The sequence below is a fragment of the Opisthocomus hoazin genome, chromosome 6, assembly GCF_030867145.1.
Source record: "Opisthocomus hoazin isolate bOpiHoa1 chromosome 6, bOpiHoa1.hap1, whole genome shotgun sequence".
Lineage (NCBI taxonomy): Eukaryota > Metazoa > Chordata > Aves > Opisthocomiformes > Opisthocomidae > Opisthocomus > Opisthocomus hoazin.
In genome coordinates, this window is record NC_134419.1 from 2,384,224 (window position 1) to 2,399,166 (window position 14,943).

At 45.1% G+C, this 14,943-nt stretch overlaps 1 protein-coding gene across 2 annotated transcripts in view; it reads right to left on the reverse strand.

Moving 5' to 3' along the window:
• Positions 1-14,943, reverse strand: part of PDE4B (phosphodiesterase 4B) — a 231,573-nt gene that overhangs the window by 165,850 nt on the left and 50,780 nt on the right. The window contains exon 1 of one of the 2 annotated variants that reach the window (XM_075424283.1): positions 14,037-14,305. The exons of the other annotated variant lie outside the window; for it this stretch is intronic. Coding sequence (XP_075280398.1) covers positions 14,037-14,272 — 236 coding nt within the window. The 5' untranslated portion in view covers positions 14,273-14,305. Of the gene's footprint in view, positions 1-14,036; positions 14,306-14,943 lie in introns of those variants that run through there. 2 annotated transcript variants of the gene reach the window in all.

Sequence of the window (14,943 nt, forward strand, 5' to 3'; positions counted from 1 at the left end):
TCTCTCCTTTCATCTCCCCTCCCTTCAGCACAGAAGCAAGACCAGGGTTTCTCAATTTTATTGTTCTTTTGAGATTTACAGAACAAGGGAGAATACGTCAGCAACCAGCAGGACTGAGGAAAAAGCCAGGTCTGTATCCGAGGCTGCCTGACGCCAGCTCCGGCGACAGAGGTGGTGGTGAGCGAGTGAGTGATCCAGATCCGGATCGACAGCAACGCTCCGACAGCAACGCAACCGTCACCTCAGGCCCCAGGGAGCAGTTGTTATTTCTCCCACATTATACTATATATAATATAATAATATCATATATATTATATATAGTATATAATATATAAAATATATATTATTACTACAGAATAGATCCATGATCTTAATTCACAGTATTTTTCAAATTTCAAATTTGTGACTTAACATCACTTTAAGTCCTCTTAGCTAATTCTAAATTATTTGAACCTACCATTAAAACCAAACCCATTTCTTCAGCCCACCTTGAGGCTATTTTGAGCGAGTACACTACAAAGGGAGTACGCTGTCCAATCTTGTTAGTGATTAATATTATATGAATCCTAAACAATACAAATATGCTCTGACTACAATAAAACCACCTATCAGAAAATGTTTCTATCCTACTGAGCAGAGTCCTGATCTTTGTTACTTCTCCTTCTGTGGAGTCCTTGTTTACAGAATTTGAGTAAATGAAACTCCAACCCAGAGTATATAGACTGTTCTCAAAAAAATGTCAATGCTTTCCAAGCACAGTTGATAAGAGATTTACACTCAATTCACAACAGGCTGACCAACTGAAATAATTTACAACTTGTTACAATATTTTTTTCACTGTAAAATAACAACTGACAAGCCCAAGACAAACAGTACTAATTGTCTGTGGTGGGCATGCTGCGTATCCCGATTGTGAACGCAGGCAGCAATGCAAGAGCTTCTTTCTGGGGTACGCTGTAAAAATAGCAAAGCCTGACATTTAAAGACTTTTTTTTTCCCTTATGGAGGTAGGCTTCAAGCAGAGTAGTAGAGATTTTCATCAATCGCTTCTTGAAAATAGGGCAAAGCCTTAGGTCTTGGTGACGTAGGAAGGTGGGGTTTTTGTAGGCAGAGAGTGTGAGAGAACATCCTTCTGTCTACGGAAGTGATGGCTTAACACTGCCGTAAGCTCGGAGGAAAGGCAGCAGCTGACTACAGGCCCTAGATGTACAGAGACTGCCAAGACGTTGCATGCCAGAGAAGCCTATTTCACGATCACGTTTGTAGGACGCGTGGCCTTCTCATGACACCAACGTCCTTTCAATGGGCATCTTCCAGTGTTACCTCCTCCATCCTGTACCATCTTCTCTCTTCTGTTCCTTCTTTGCCACCACGCCAGTGTAATCACTGCAACTCGTTACAAACACCATGGTGAAGGGACCTCTGCAGACAGAAGGAGTGTTCCTCATACCTTCTTCTCAACGTTTAAGGACATTTGTCTTGCAAATATCGGTTAAACGACAATGGAGTTATTTGAGGTTTTTTGGGGGTTGGAGGTGTGGGATTTTTTGTTGTAAAGACATCGCTTATCATTTGTTACCAGCTGCCTTTGAGAACGAAAATAAATAAATAACGCCTTAGTGGCTGTGACTCAGAAACACACAATGTTTGCAGCTTCCATCAGTGCCAGCTGGAACAGAAGGAGCTCAGTATCAAGCAACAAGGTCTGCCGTGTAATAATTTATGAATACACTGTGACCTCTTGATCTTGTTTACTGAACGTATACACTGGTTTAATCGAACAGCAAACTGTCGGAAAAGCAAGCAGCAAGCCCATCAAAGGCTGGAGGCAGCCAGTCTGCAAAGGCTGGAGGGACAACGTGAGAGCCTTTTGTTTCCATGCTCCACCTCTGACTTCCCACAGCTCAAGGGAACAGTTTCTTAAGGGGAAGAGAAAGCTTTGGAAAACAGACTGATACTCAGATCTCAATAGTTAATGGCAGCTGCAGCTTGCCAACATTAATTTACAGTGATCACAGTTAAGAGATGCATAGGATTACTACTTGCTTTGAAAACTTTCCTGCTTAAGTCAGCCACTAAAGAAATTTTTAAATACAGAACGCTGTCCGCTGACTCTGATAACCATGAGCAAAGCCAGTTCATCTCTGGAGCACTGCAGTCCACCTGCGCCATGGGGTAACTCCAAGCTCTCTGCCTCAAACTGGAAGGCCCATGTTTCCAGCCACAACCACTCTGCAGTCCCACATCCCTTCCCCCCCAGAAAACCACAACTCAGGCAATTGGGATAAGGACCGAGCCAAATACCTGATCGCAGAGTAAATTACGACTGCCGTGGCAACTGGGGAAGGCAGCACGGCTGGAGAGGCACCAGATCCAGGTAGCCCCAGCCCGGTCTGACAGCGGGGACGCAGCGAAGACGCCGCTCCCTTAGGCGCTGCGCACCATGAAGGACGCACAGTAAGGATGCTGGGAGCTCTGTAGTTGTGACAGCCCTCAGGAAATCAAGCCCTCGCATACACCGTGACAGGGCTCACCATTGCCACAGCTGAACACTTCTGGAAAGTAAGCCTCTCTAGGACTACCTGCCTCATCTCTTTTTTATATGAATAGTCTGATTTTCTACCCATCTAACTTGCTTGAGAGGGGACAGAAGAAGGCAAATGGGCTGAGAACCTCTCAAATGAGCACTCGCGTGCTAACGCACAGGAATTAGACCCTCAGCTGATCACACACTTGTGTACGAGCTCCTACAGCGGGACTCCCAACCACTCAGCCATTAACAGAAGCCGTGCAGATCTCACGCTGAGTGCCGTGCCATTTATCCATCAGCAGAGAGGTGTCTCCATCTGTGGTGCATAAGAACAGCTTGATTTATGACAGAGGAAACACTGCTCTAACTCAGCCTACCGTGTCGATGGTCATTATGCTGCTATTTCCGCTTCTGTGAGAGCCGTGGTATGAACAGCCTTTGGTAGAAACAGGAACACATTCCAGGTTGTGAGGTAGGGGAATCCCATAGAAACCTTCATGCCCAGATGAGTAAAATTTACTAATCTAAGGTTATCTGAAGCTACAAGAAGAGATGCCAATATTGACAGAGATATCTAAGTCAGAAAAATTATATTCCCTACTCTGCGCTTTCAGCACACTCCTAGGAAAACACTGGTGTTATGAAACACATCTACAATACAGGGCAGAGAAAGAACTCCAAATGCTGGACAAAGTGCCTGGGGAGAGCTACAGCACTGAGCCACCAGAAGCAGATGCTTGTATAAGGCTCTCCAGCATAGCTTCTCCACAACACGGACCTGTACGTCTTCAGCAAATGCCTCTGCCGGACCACACTACCTATGCCTCTTTGAAGCAAACACTACTGCTATGAAAATTCATGGGAACTTGATTTTTCAGGATTAAATCCTAGTTTTTGTCGATAAGGCAGGGCTAGGAACAGAAGTGTCTCACGCTGTGAATACTGCTTATTTTCCCAGAAGTTTTACTACGTTGTATGAATAGCATCAGGACCTGCAGCTACTTGATTCCACCTCCTTAGCTAGGTTAATTAGTCCCCTCGTTGCTTTCTGCAACATTTGAGCAGTAATAGTCTCCACGCATGTTTGCAAGTTGTTGGGAAACACACGTTCAAATCTCTTGAGGATGGTTTCGTAGAGATTTGAAAGCCCAGCTGAAAAGCAGCTGGCTGTGCCACAAGGCACCTTGAGCCTGGCAGTGTACTCATTAGGTACTCACAACCGCTGGCAAACACAGAGACCCTGGGGGCAACAAATCTGCAGGTTCCCAACATCCAAAGCCTGAATCCGCAGGGAGTTTCAAAGGTGATGGTCAGATCTGGAAGGCTGAGAACAACTCTGGGTCAGGTCTTCAAAGGCTTGTCCTTTTTCAGCAGCATTGGTCTTTAATTCCAGCAGCTGGCTCTCAGAGCTGTAAGCGCCTCAGGACAGCCCGACACGCTAGTGACAAACAGTGACTGCGTCAATTAGAATCGATGCAGAGCCATCCGGGAACCGTTTCCCGCAGGATTAGTGTGCTGTCCATCTCCTCCTGCCTAGACCTTCTTCCTCGTCCACCCTCTTCTTTACCTTGGTTCTGTGTTCCTTGTGGTAACTCCTTCCCCTCACCCCACCCCACCTATCTTGTCTTCTCTGCTTAAAAAAGAGCAACGCTGCAGTACACAGCACCCGACAAACAGAACTTTAGACCTAATCATCCAGTTATGACTATGATAAACATTAACTTTAAACAATAATAGATGATTTGACTTGGTATTCCATTGTAAGAAACAGAGATCTGAAAATAGCCTTGACCCTACTCGGACTGCAGGCCTTCTGAACGTTGCCGAGCTCCCTTAGACCTCACTTCGGTGCCACGAGCTCCAGAACGCACCAGGCTCAGCGCGGGTTCAGACTCTCCAATTATCTTAGCAATAACGACTCCAATAAAATGGAAGAGCTAATTTTGCATTATTGTTATGAAAGAAAACTTTCCCTCTAACCTAATGAAGTTGTCCATCATTATGCAGCTATTACCTGCACATGTACCATGTCAGCGGGGTTCATTAAAGCTTTTTGAAATGAAGCAGCAGCACAAAATGTTTCTAATTTTCAGGTAGCTCTTTATACAGTTCTTTATACACTGCAAAGGCAGGAAGCAACCGTTCATTTATAAACTTTTCTGCACATTTCCAGAACATACAGTAAATACTATGGTAAAAACTAAACGCCAGTATCATAAAAGGAGGTAATTTCTTAAACATTTTTGTTGTACTCGCCCTTTGTCAATATGTATCAGTGTAAATGCTGTGCCTGAGTTGACAGAAAAATCAATTGATTTTTGATTTCTTTTACTGATAAAATGAGATTAATGTCCCCTTCTGTTCCCTTTCAGGAGGTATGCGTTCAGATGCTATAATGTGCTTGCTTTTCCATGCCGACGTCTAGACAGCTAGCTGCGTCAGAAATCAATAAACCAGGAACACAAGAAGCTACTGTACCAAGGCAAATCTGCAATGAAATGGAAATTATTCAGTATATACATATGTAGGAATCTACCTGCGGTACGTTTTTATTCAGAATAAGACTCTTCTTCTGAGGTCTGCATCATGATGCAGCATACACTGTACACAACCACACAATGGAAAATCATCATCCTAGCAATAACTGAACTACATAATGCTGGACACATGGAGCTACTGGAAGTGCCACAAAAACTCCTTCTCCACAGGAGTACAGATTGATTCAGGGCAAATTGATAAAATGATTCCCATTTAATTCCATTAACTGCCACAAAGATGTTTTGCCTTCATAGCATTTAAATCTGTTGTGGAGAAAGCTGCAATAAATTGCTCTGTGCAACTTGCTGGCTTAGAAGGGAAAAAAAAAAAAAGGCAGAAGGCCTTTACATCAAACATATAAAGGTAAATTCAGGTCTAGTTGTGCAGGCATCCTACTTCCACCCATAAAAGCTCTCCTTTTCTAGTCCAAACAAGTTCTAGAGAGTAGCAAAGTAGGCAGTTTCCTACAGGTTAAACATGAGCCAGCAGCATGCCCTGGCTGCCAAGAAGGCCGATGGTCTCCAGGGATGCATTAGGAGGAGTGTGGGCAGTAGGGCGAGGGAGGTTCTCCTCTGCCTCTACTCTGCCCTGGGGAGGCCCCATCTGCAGTGCTGTGTCCAGTGCTGGGCTCCCCATTTCAAGAAAGATGAGGAGCTACTGGAGAGAGTCCAGCGCAGGGCTGCGAGGATGAGGAGGGGACTGGAGCATCTCTCCTACGAGGAAAGGCTGAGGGAGCTGGGCTTGTTCAGCCTGGAGAAGAGAAGGCTGAGAGGGGACCTTAGAAATGCTTACAAATATCTGCAGGGTGGGTGTCAGGCGGACGGGGCCAGACTCTTTTCAGTGGTGCCCAGCGACAGGACAAGGGGCAACGGGCACAAACTGGAGCAGAGGAAGCTCCAGCTGAACATGAGGAAGAACTTCTTCCCTCTGAGGGTGACGGAGCCCTGGCCCAGGCTGCCCAGGGAGGCTGTGGAGTCTCCTTCTCTGGAGATATTCCAGCCCCGCCTGGACGTGGTGCTGTGCAGCCTGCTCTGGGTGACCCTGCTTGGGCAGGGGGTTGGGCTGGGTGACCCACAGAGGGCCCTGCCAACCCCAAACATTCTGTGATTCTGTGATTACAGCAACAACAACAAAAAAAATAAAAATCCATGTCCCCAGCACTTTCCCTGCCCACGCCAGCCCAGCCATCCGGCAGCGGCTGCTGCAGCGAGGGACGCTGCTGAGCCCAGGGGCTGGTGGATGCCCCAGGGCAGGGTTGGTCGGGCTGGTCCCCCCCAGCACGTCCCTCCACTCATCCTGGCCATGCATCGCAACTCCACCAGCTGCGGCAGGGCCCCAGCTCTGAAGCGACAGAAGTCTCTCAGCACCACTGGGAAGTCTGGAAATGATTCTTTTTCCTACTCTGGTGTTGTCTGTAGCATCAAAAGATACCTCAAACCGCACATTTTCAGTCCCTCAGCACTATCCCCTCCTCCTACCTGCATCTCTTTCCTCCCTCCTCAACTCATTCAATGGCCAGCCTGACTCTCCATACTCTTGCCAGCCTTCTTACTCCAAGTTCTTCTCACATTTTCATCAATCAGTTTTACTGGAAAGAGTCAAAACGCAAAGCAATCTGGGTGATAACTGATGCCTATGTAAGTGCACCATCCTAGTGACCTGGAAAACGCTGAGCACACTATAGCGTTCCACACCACAAGGAAGGTCTATATTTATCAGGAGGTACTAGTAGACCAATGAAGTGTTTGCTCCAACACAAGAAAATTAAGAGTTTTCTTACCATAATGAGAAAATAAATCAGCTAATATATTGCTGTTTCTCCAGAGTCTAATTCCCATACTATTTAATATCTGCTCTGCCCCTCAGCAATACCTATTTGTAGTGTCGAGAAAACAAAAAATTTGAGAAACTTAAAAACTTAATAATAACTTTTCTTCCGGTGCTTCCCAGGGTAGAGGTTTATCTGAAAGAAGAGATTGATTCTATGCGTGTATTTCTTGGAAAATAAACCCATATTTCATATTAATAATTTTTCTATGGGTAGATATGGCAGTATTTTAGCACAAGACATTCACAGAATCACAGAATGTTTGGGGTTGGCAGGGCCCTCTGTGGGTCACCCAGCCCAACCCCCTGCCCAAGCAGGGTCACCCAGAGCAGGGGGCACAGCACCGCGTCCAGGCAGGTCTGGAATATCTCCAGAGAAGGAGACTCCACAGCCTCCCTGGGCAGCCTGGGCCAGGGCTCCATCACCCTCAGAGGGAAGAAGTTCTTCCTCGGGTTCAGCTGGAGCTTCCTCTGCTCCAGTTTGTGCCCATTGGCCCTTGTCCTGTCGCTGGGCACCACTGCAAAGAGTCTGGCCCCGTCCTCCTGACCCCCACCCTGCAGATATTTAGAGGCATTTCTAAGGTCCCCTCGCAGCCTTCTCTTCTCCAGGCTGAACAAGCCCAGCTCGCTCAGCCTCTCCTCGTAGGAGAGATGCTCCAGTCCCCTCACCATCCTCGTAGCCCTGCGCTGGACTCTCTCCACCAGCCTTCTTGTTCTACACTAGCATCATGCTTGTGTGTCACTATCCCAGCACATTTCACAAATGCCTATTATTTGTTATAATTTATAGCCTTGTAATTTGCTGAGACAGGAACTCACACACGTCAGGCAATTCTGCCTATTGACTCATAAAGCACCACATTTTCTGTCAGAACAGACAGTACAGTAGAAAGGGCAAGAAGTGACCTAGAAGGGGTAATGAACACCATGGATCCAAACGCCTCCATCCAAGGCAACACCTCCCAAAACTTGGCAAAACTCACAGCATCCCAGGAGCAGCGTTCAGGTCTGTTATTCACATTTTGTGATCAGACCCATCCAGGCAGCCCAACAGGAAAATTGAGAGCAACCGTAATCTTCATGCTGTAACTTCCCAAACCTGCTCTCTTCTTTCTGCTGCTTCATGTCTGTGTTTGCTGATCTGCCCATCACAGAACCAGCAGAGCATTTCTGCGGCACTGCTCTAATTTACCTCTGCCAAGGTGATTTATCTTTTAATTCACCTTATCCGTGTTTTAACCTGAACTAATTTTTGACTATTGCAGAGTGCCCGTACTATGATCATCACAGAAGAACCCATGAACCCGACTTGTCCAGCTACCCCCAAACCTGCCCCACACGACAGAAACACGCCGTCACCGTGGAACCCAGGCAAAGTTCTCCTAAGGCAATGCCAGGTAATACAAGCAAAACACAGAGAACATTGAGGAGTGCCAGCTGTGGTTATTCAGGAGCAAAAAAGCTTAAAAAGAGGAAAAAACAGCAGTGAAGGACCAGTGAACATACAGAGCTGCAATGAAGCTAATCTACACTGCATAAATTCCGCGGCAGACGCACTCGTGGTCTGTCAAGTCTGTCCTGGCAACCAGCTCAAGCACGTAAGCAGCAAACTGTACCTCTTGGAAACGTACCGCAGAAATCTGTAGATGCTATCGCAATGGCGAGTTTCACACATCAACACAGCTTTCAACAAAGCTAAATTCAACAGGAACGCTTTCTTAAGAAACCATTTTGGCACAGAAAACATTAACTTCATAGCTAAGCTCGTGTATGAGAGTTGGAGGGCATGGATTCTCCAGGCAGGTCCCAGCCACCACAGTAAGCCATGAAAACTCTCTGAATCTATATTCCTCATAGATTAGCACACTGTAAACATTACAAACTTCCTCTAACTTAAAGGTATTGCAAATTTCAGAAACAGAAATTATATCTCTGAGAACAGATCCACTCTCTCTCTCCCTCTCAGAGAAATGGCTGAAGCCATTAAAATCAAATTATCATTAATATAATCATCTGTTGTACTTCGTTGGAATCTTTTATAGCGGGTGAGTATTTCAACACCACGTTCTCCCACAGAAGCGGCTGGGGGATGAAAGAAGTTTCTCTTTTTTGTCCTCCATGGTTGTAGACAGGGTTTAGAGGCAAGATACGCAGCGGGAACAGACGCACAGATTACACAGCTGGCTCTGCGTGTGTTGTGTGTGCTTCTTTCTGTTGCCTGAAGAGCTCTTCCCTCCAAACCCTCAGGTCCTCTGGAATCCTTACTGCAACTCACTGCGAGCACTCAGGAACTCTCCTCAGGACAGATGGCAGAATGTATTCAGCAGAGAAAAAGAGAGGAACCTTCTGGTTTTCCCCATCTTGTTCCCTACTCACTTCAGTTTGTTTCTCCCAGGACTTTCAGTAGATAACTGAGCAACACAGTGTGTCCCATACCAGTCCCAGTTCGAAAGAGAAACTCCAGAAAGCAAGAGAGTCATTCTATTTCTCCAAAAATGAAAAAAGACAAGCTTGAAATCACATCAACAGTCAGTGAGAAACACAAACAGACCAGCTCATGGAAGTAAAGACAAGTGTGTTATTCAACGCTGGAACCATGGAAATGCACCCTGCTGTATTTATAGCAAAGTTGAAATGGGTCCAGAGCATATCGTATGGTGCTTCCAGGGAGACAGGCTGTGGTGAGAGACACTAGCTTGGCCTCAAACGCAAAAGGCAGTTCCTCTAGCCCAAGTATGGGATGAAGCTGGCCAGGAGGTCTCGGATCAGAGGCCCTGGTGCACAGGATGCCCACACAGGGCAGAGGCCACCCCACCGCAGGCCGATGCGGTGGGGCTTGGTGCTGAGAGGGTCTCCAGCAGGGACAAGGTTCCACCAGGAGCTCCGCTCCACCTCGTGGGTTCTGTCCCACGGCCTGTACGCACCGCCATAACATGACCAAAGGACTGGAGGAATTCATGGCTTTTACGCATTTCTGTTAGCCTCACCAATTTCAAGCACATGGACAGTCTCCAAAAACTGAATTTTCTGAAGCACTATTCCAAGTGTGGGCTGCCACCAGATAAGTCTTTCTGATGTGGTTCTAGAAGCACAATGATCAGAAAGCAAAACAAAACGTGACATCTTTTGATAGCTTTGATTTGCCTACAGTACACCGTGCAGCTTCAAGTAATTAAACTGATCAGTTGTTATTCACCAGGCTTGGAAAAAACCCAAATGCCACCCCTCTGCCTGGATTGTGCCACACTATTTAACTTGCTAAATTCCACGACTGAAGATTATTGTGTAACGAAAACAGATCATGTTTTCAAAAAACGAAGGGTAGCATATGATTCACATTGTACATTATATTTTAAAAAGCAAATGCATGTCTGTATTTCAGTTGCATTGCAGGATAACCAAAAGAAAAAAACAGAGTAAAATTTCCTAGTATACCTTTTCTGTCCTGTCCTGTATTTTTTCTTTATAAACTAGATAACAAGTAAAAAAAAGAAAAAAAGAGGCTTAAAACCTCTAAAAATAACAGCTAAAGATGAATTAATTTGAAAAAAAAAAAAACCAAAAAAGCCTTAGTTAAGAAAAGACAATAACCATAATATTCTAGAAATCATTTTGCTAAAAAACTAGTGCTTATCATGCAGCACAGCCAGTGACTGTCTCCACATTAAGAAACTGAATAAGCGACCTAGGCTGTATAAATAGTATTGACGAACTATTTATAATCTTGAAGATAAATACTGCAAGATAAATAAAATTGTATTATAAGCAGCAGAGTGCACTTAGAAAACTTCTTTCTTTCAGAAGACATTCAGGATCTTCCAAGGCATTTCTGAGAACCACCTTGCTTCGAGTGTAATCCCCATGACATTATCAGAATTACCTGATAAAAATAAGATGGCAGACCCGTAGAAAACAAAAGCTCTTTTTCAAACCATTGCTTTGGAAGTCCTCGGGCTAAGGCCAGGGTGAGGGAGAACAGACCACGAGCGGTGGAGAGGGAACGCGCTGTCTCTGTGTCAGCACTGGCTCTGCACTGGGGACCAAGCGTGTCTCCTCGTCTTCTGGAGATGCTGTCCCAGGGTGCACGAACACTGCATGTTCAAAATTTAGCTGGCTACTAACAGGCACCAAGTCACGTCAGCTCCTGCCTGCTCTTTTCCCCACAAAAGCCCCCAAACACAACCGACTCAAGGGGTACTACCAGAAAGGAAGAAACAGGACATGGGCTTTTAGGATGTCCCGGACAAAAACACTAGATGCAAGAAAAGAAGGAGACTTGTGGATTCCGGTGCAGGAAAAAGACTGAAGGCTTAAGAATTTTGCTACTGTTATTTTATACGAAGAAGGTATTTGATAGATTGGACACGGCAACACCAGCCATGGCAAACTGTTTCAGGGGTTCAGAGTGGCAAGAGACCAGCTTGACAGATGTTTGAAAGCAACTGTGTCGACACGTTGGTTGTGAACTGTTGTGAGCACTGGATCCCGAGGAAAAGAAAGATTCAGAGTACAGAAGCACTTGAGTCATGGCCTTATTTTCAAAAAAAATCTGAAATATTTTCCTTTTTCTTTTTGCGTTAAGATCTGAGGAGTGGATATTGGAGAAGACTGGTGATGACAGAGACTCCATCAGCAAAATCAGGAGAAAGAAGTTGAAATGTATTCAGTTACAAAAGCAGGAAAATGCCTAGAAAACGCAATTAGTTAAAAAGGAGAGGAGGCAGGGAAGATAGAAAACTGAAAATAAGTGGCACAGAAGAGCGAGCAGAAGATTCATCAAGTAACGACACTGACAATGATGATAAAGGTGGTGAAAAATCATCATTAGTCCCACCACTAACCCCCAAACTGAGCAAATTTACTGTTTCCAAAGCCACGAAAGTTACAGATTATATGATACCCAACAGCATGAACTAATTTCCTTGCTTAGTCTTGCTGCACAGTTGATATTTCTTGCACATTTCCTCCCGAGGTGGTTCCTTTGCTACCCAGATACTACTTCCCAGCTCAACACAAAAGAGCACCTCGCGTAAGTGGCTTTTTTGCTTAGCACAGGTGATGATATTGTCACACACTGCACAACAAATTTACAACCAATAAGCAAATTCACTTACCTAGCTGAAACTACACCATCCACAACACAGCTGTACAGACATTCTAATGAAATGTTGTATCACATTTAAATAGTTTAAATTCCCTCCTGTTTTATGACATGCTAAAGCAAACTGAAAGTAAGTCTGGATTCGCTATATGGTTTAGCGGCGTTAAACCCGTACTCACACTCATACATTCCAGAAACCTCTCCTTGCAATGGTAATTTGCTTCAATTCTACAATAGTTTACTTCTTATCTAAGGTTAAAACTCCTACGTGCAGTTCATAACCACCTGATGTTAAAAACTTTGAAAAATGGAAAGAGCTATGAGAACCTCCCATCGCTCCGCTAAAAAATGAACCTAGATTAACCCCACTTCCTTTACAAGTCGATCCAAGTAGAGATTATTCGTTACATCTATCAGTATGTGTCTGTGCACACATATATATGTATTTTTATTGGGTTTTTTTTCACCAAGCAATAGAGATGCCCTGTGTGGAGTCTGACCCCATTCTGCGCTACTAATTCCCAGCAGCACCGGCTTCCCACAGCCCGCAGTTCTTGAAACCTGCTACTGGGGGGAAGATGAGCAGCCCCCCGCTGTTTCAGTGCTGAGAGATACGACAGATGTTCAAGGGAATTAATGTGTATAAACCTAAACACTATGGACTGCAACCAATTCAAATGCTAGAGGAAGCTAAAGAGCACACTGAAACCGCTGCAGCACGTACTCAGCTTGGGTGGCTGTTATCACTGCTAGGATTAAAAAAAAAAAAAAGGGCAGAAAGTCTGCATGATTCTAGAATTCTAATTTGAATTGAATGCTGCTACACCCAAAATGCATTTCAACCTGTGCTTAAAAATATATATATATATATATATATATATAAACGTAAAAGTTAGTTATCCCAGTTCTACTCAGTACAATTCCCTGGTACCAAAGTTTACAGTTTTTCCTATTCTCCTCACAGTTTAACAGGACAGAACAACTATAAGAGCTACTAATCCACTCTAAGCAGTTATTAGTTCACTTCAGAAGTAAATACAGCTTTGAAATATTTCAGCATTACTCGAATAAACCAATTGAAGATGATGTTCTATTTTAAATAGTAGCTGACAAGGTTGGGGTATTTCAGACACCCCAAAACAACTGGCCCATGCAGATAAGAACAGGGTAGCCTCACCCTCCCTCCTCCGATTCAGCCTTGGAACAGGAAAGTCATGGACAGGCTATGGGTAAGCAGGGCTTAAAAATACTCACGTTACCCAAAGTTTTCTGGTTTAATTCCCACAGTCAACTAGTGCATATCTATAAGACTTTTGGAATTTAAAAGGTGGACTGTACCAGACTCACACAGAGTAAATTTAGAAAACGAACCAATAAGATTCTCATAGATTTCCCTGAATTAGAGATTTTGATTACTGTTTATAACGTGGTTTAACCAGGATAACTGACAGTCAGAAGCATCTCACAACCAACTGCAATGGCACGCGAATTGCCTGTTTGGGGTCAGTCATTTGAAGGGAGGGAAAAGAAGAGCCAGAGTTTCCTTGAAAAAATGGCTGAAAGCAGGGATGTTTGCAGCCAGCAAAAACTGTTTAGAAGCCCCTCACAGTGAAGTTCAAGCTCTTTCCAGCATTTAACCCCAAGAGCACCCTGCCCACATCACCCGGTCTGCGCTGTGCTGTCATCTGCAATCAGAGCTGACGGGGGCAAAGATAAAGCTCATGTCTTGAAGGCTCTGAAATCAGTTCCTGTGGTTTACCTACAGCAACACAACGCCTGGGAAAGTTACCGGCTGCTGCCTTTGTTGCAGGGAGATTAACCACGGCACACACGAATAATGGGCTGGATTTATGCTGGAGAACAGAAGCTGAATGACAATTGTCGAGGCACTGCATTATACATACTTTGGCTGCCTTCTGCTCTATTCATTTAACACTTGCAGGGAGTGCTGTGAATGAATCTCAGCTCCTTTTCCCCCTGTTCAAAGCACAGCTAGACACACTGTTTGGTAAACCCGCGCTGATACCCAGCAGATCTTACCATGTATGTGCCACCGTAAAGCGACGACGCTGGCGGATGCTTTTATTCACGAGCAACTTTCTGAAAAAGCACGGAGAGTTCCTCGGTGAACTGCGAGGAGAAATTTTTGGAGACGTAGGTCTGTTCCCAGGCAGCTTGGGAAGCTCCAGCTCCAGATGCATTTGTTCTTTGAAAGTCCTTATGTAAATCTCCGATTCTGGAGTAGCAAGTTCCCTAGAAGAATCTTTTGCTGTCATAGCTCAGACGTTATGCGAGCTCTCACCATTCAGAAAACGTAACAAAATCACATCACGCAGGCATCGCCGCAGATTAAAAACGCTGATAAATCGGCAGAGCTTACCCCGCTCATTCACAAGGCTGGGCTCCAAACGGAAAGGCTGCCTGAAGCACCAGCAGAGCATAAATCGAAGGACGATAAGCCCGGGCTGTCAGAAAACCCTTTATCTGCCCAGCTCTCCCTCTGAAAATGCGCCAAAGTGTTTCTGTGTCAGCAGCCTCCGAGGGGATGCGGCTTGCCTGCCAGCTACACACCGACGCGCGCCGGAGCCATTCAGCCCCGCACACCAGCTCATGAAAAATTCATAACAGCCAGCTCCCGATCAATCCCTTTCCTATAGCATTTTGGCTTCACAGACTTCACAGAAAAACGCCGGATTTTTCAGTGTGTGCTAATAAAACCAAGGAATTCCCTAGTCTGTTGCAAGCCAAGCAACCCGATTCATTCAGGCCCAGTATCTTTAATAAAAAGGTCTTCATTCAGAATTAGTTCTACCCGTGCTGCAGTAGCTCCACCCATGACATGCCTATTGGCTTGATATTATTTTGACAACCGGACTCTGTTCAGCTCTGTCTTGTGTTATGAGCGTGTCGGATTCTCATGCAATTTTAACGAGCTGTCTAACACCAG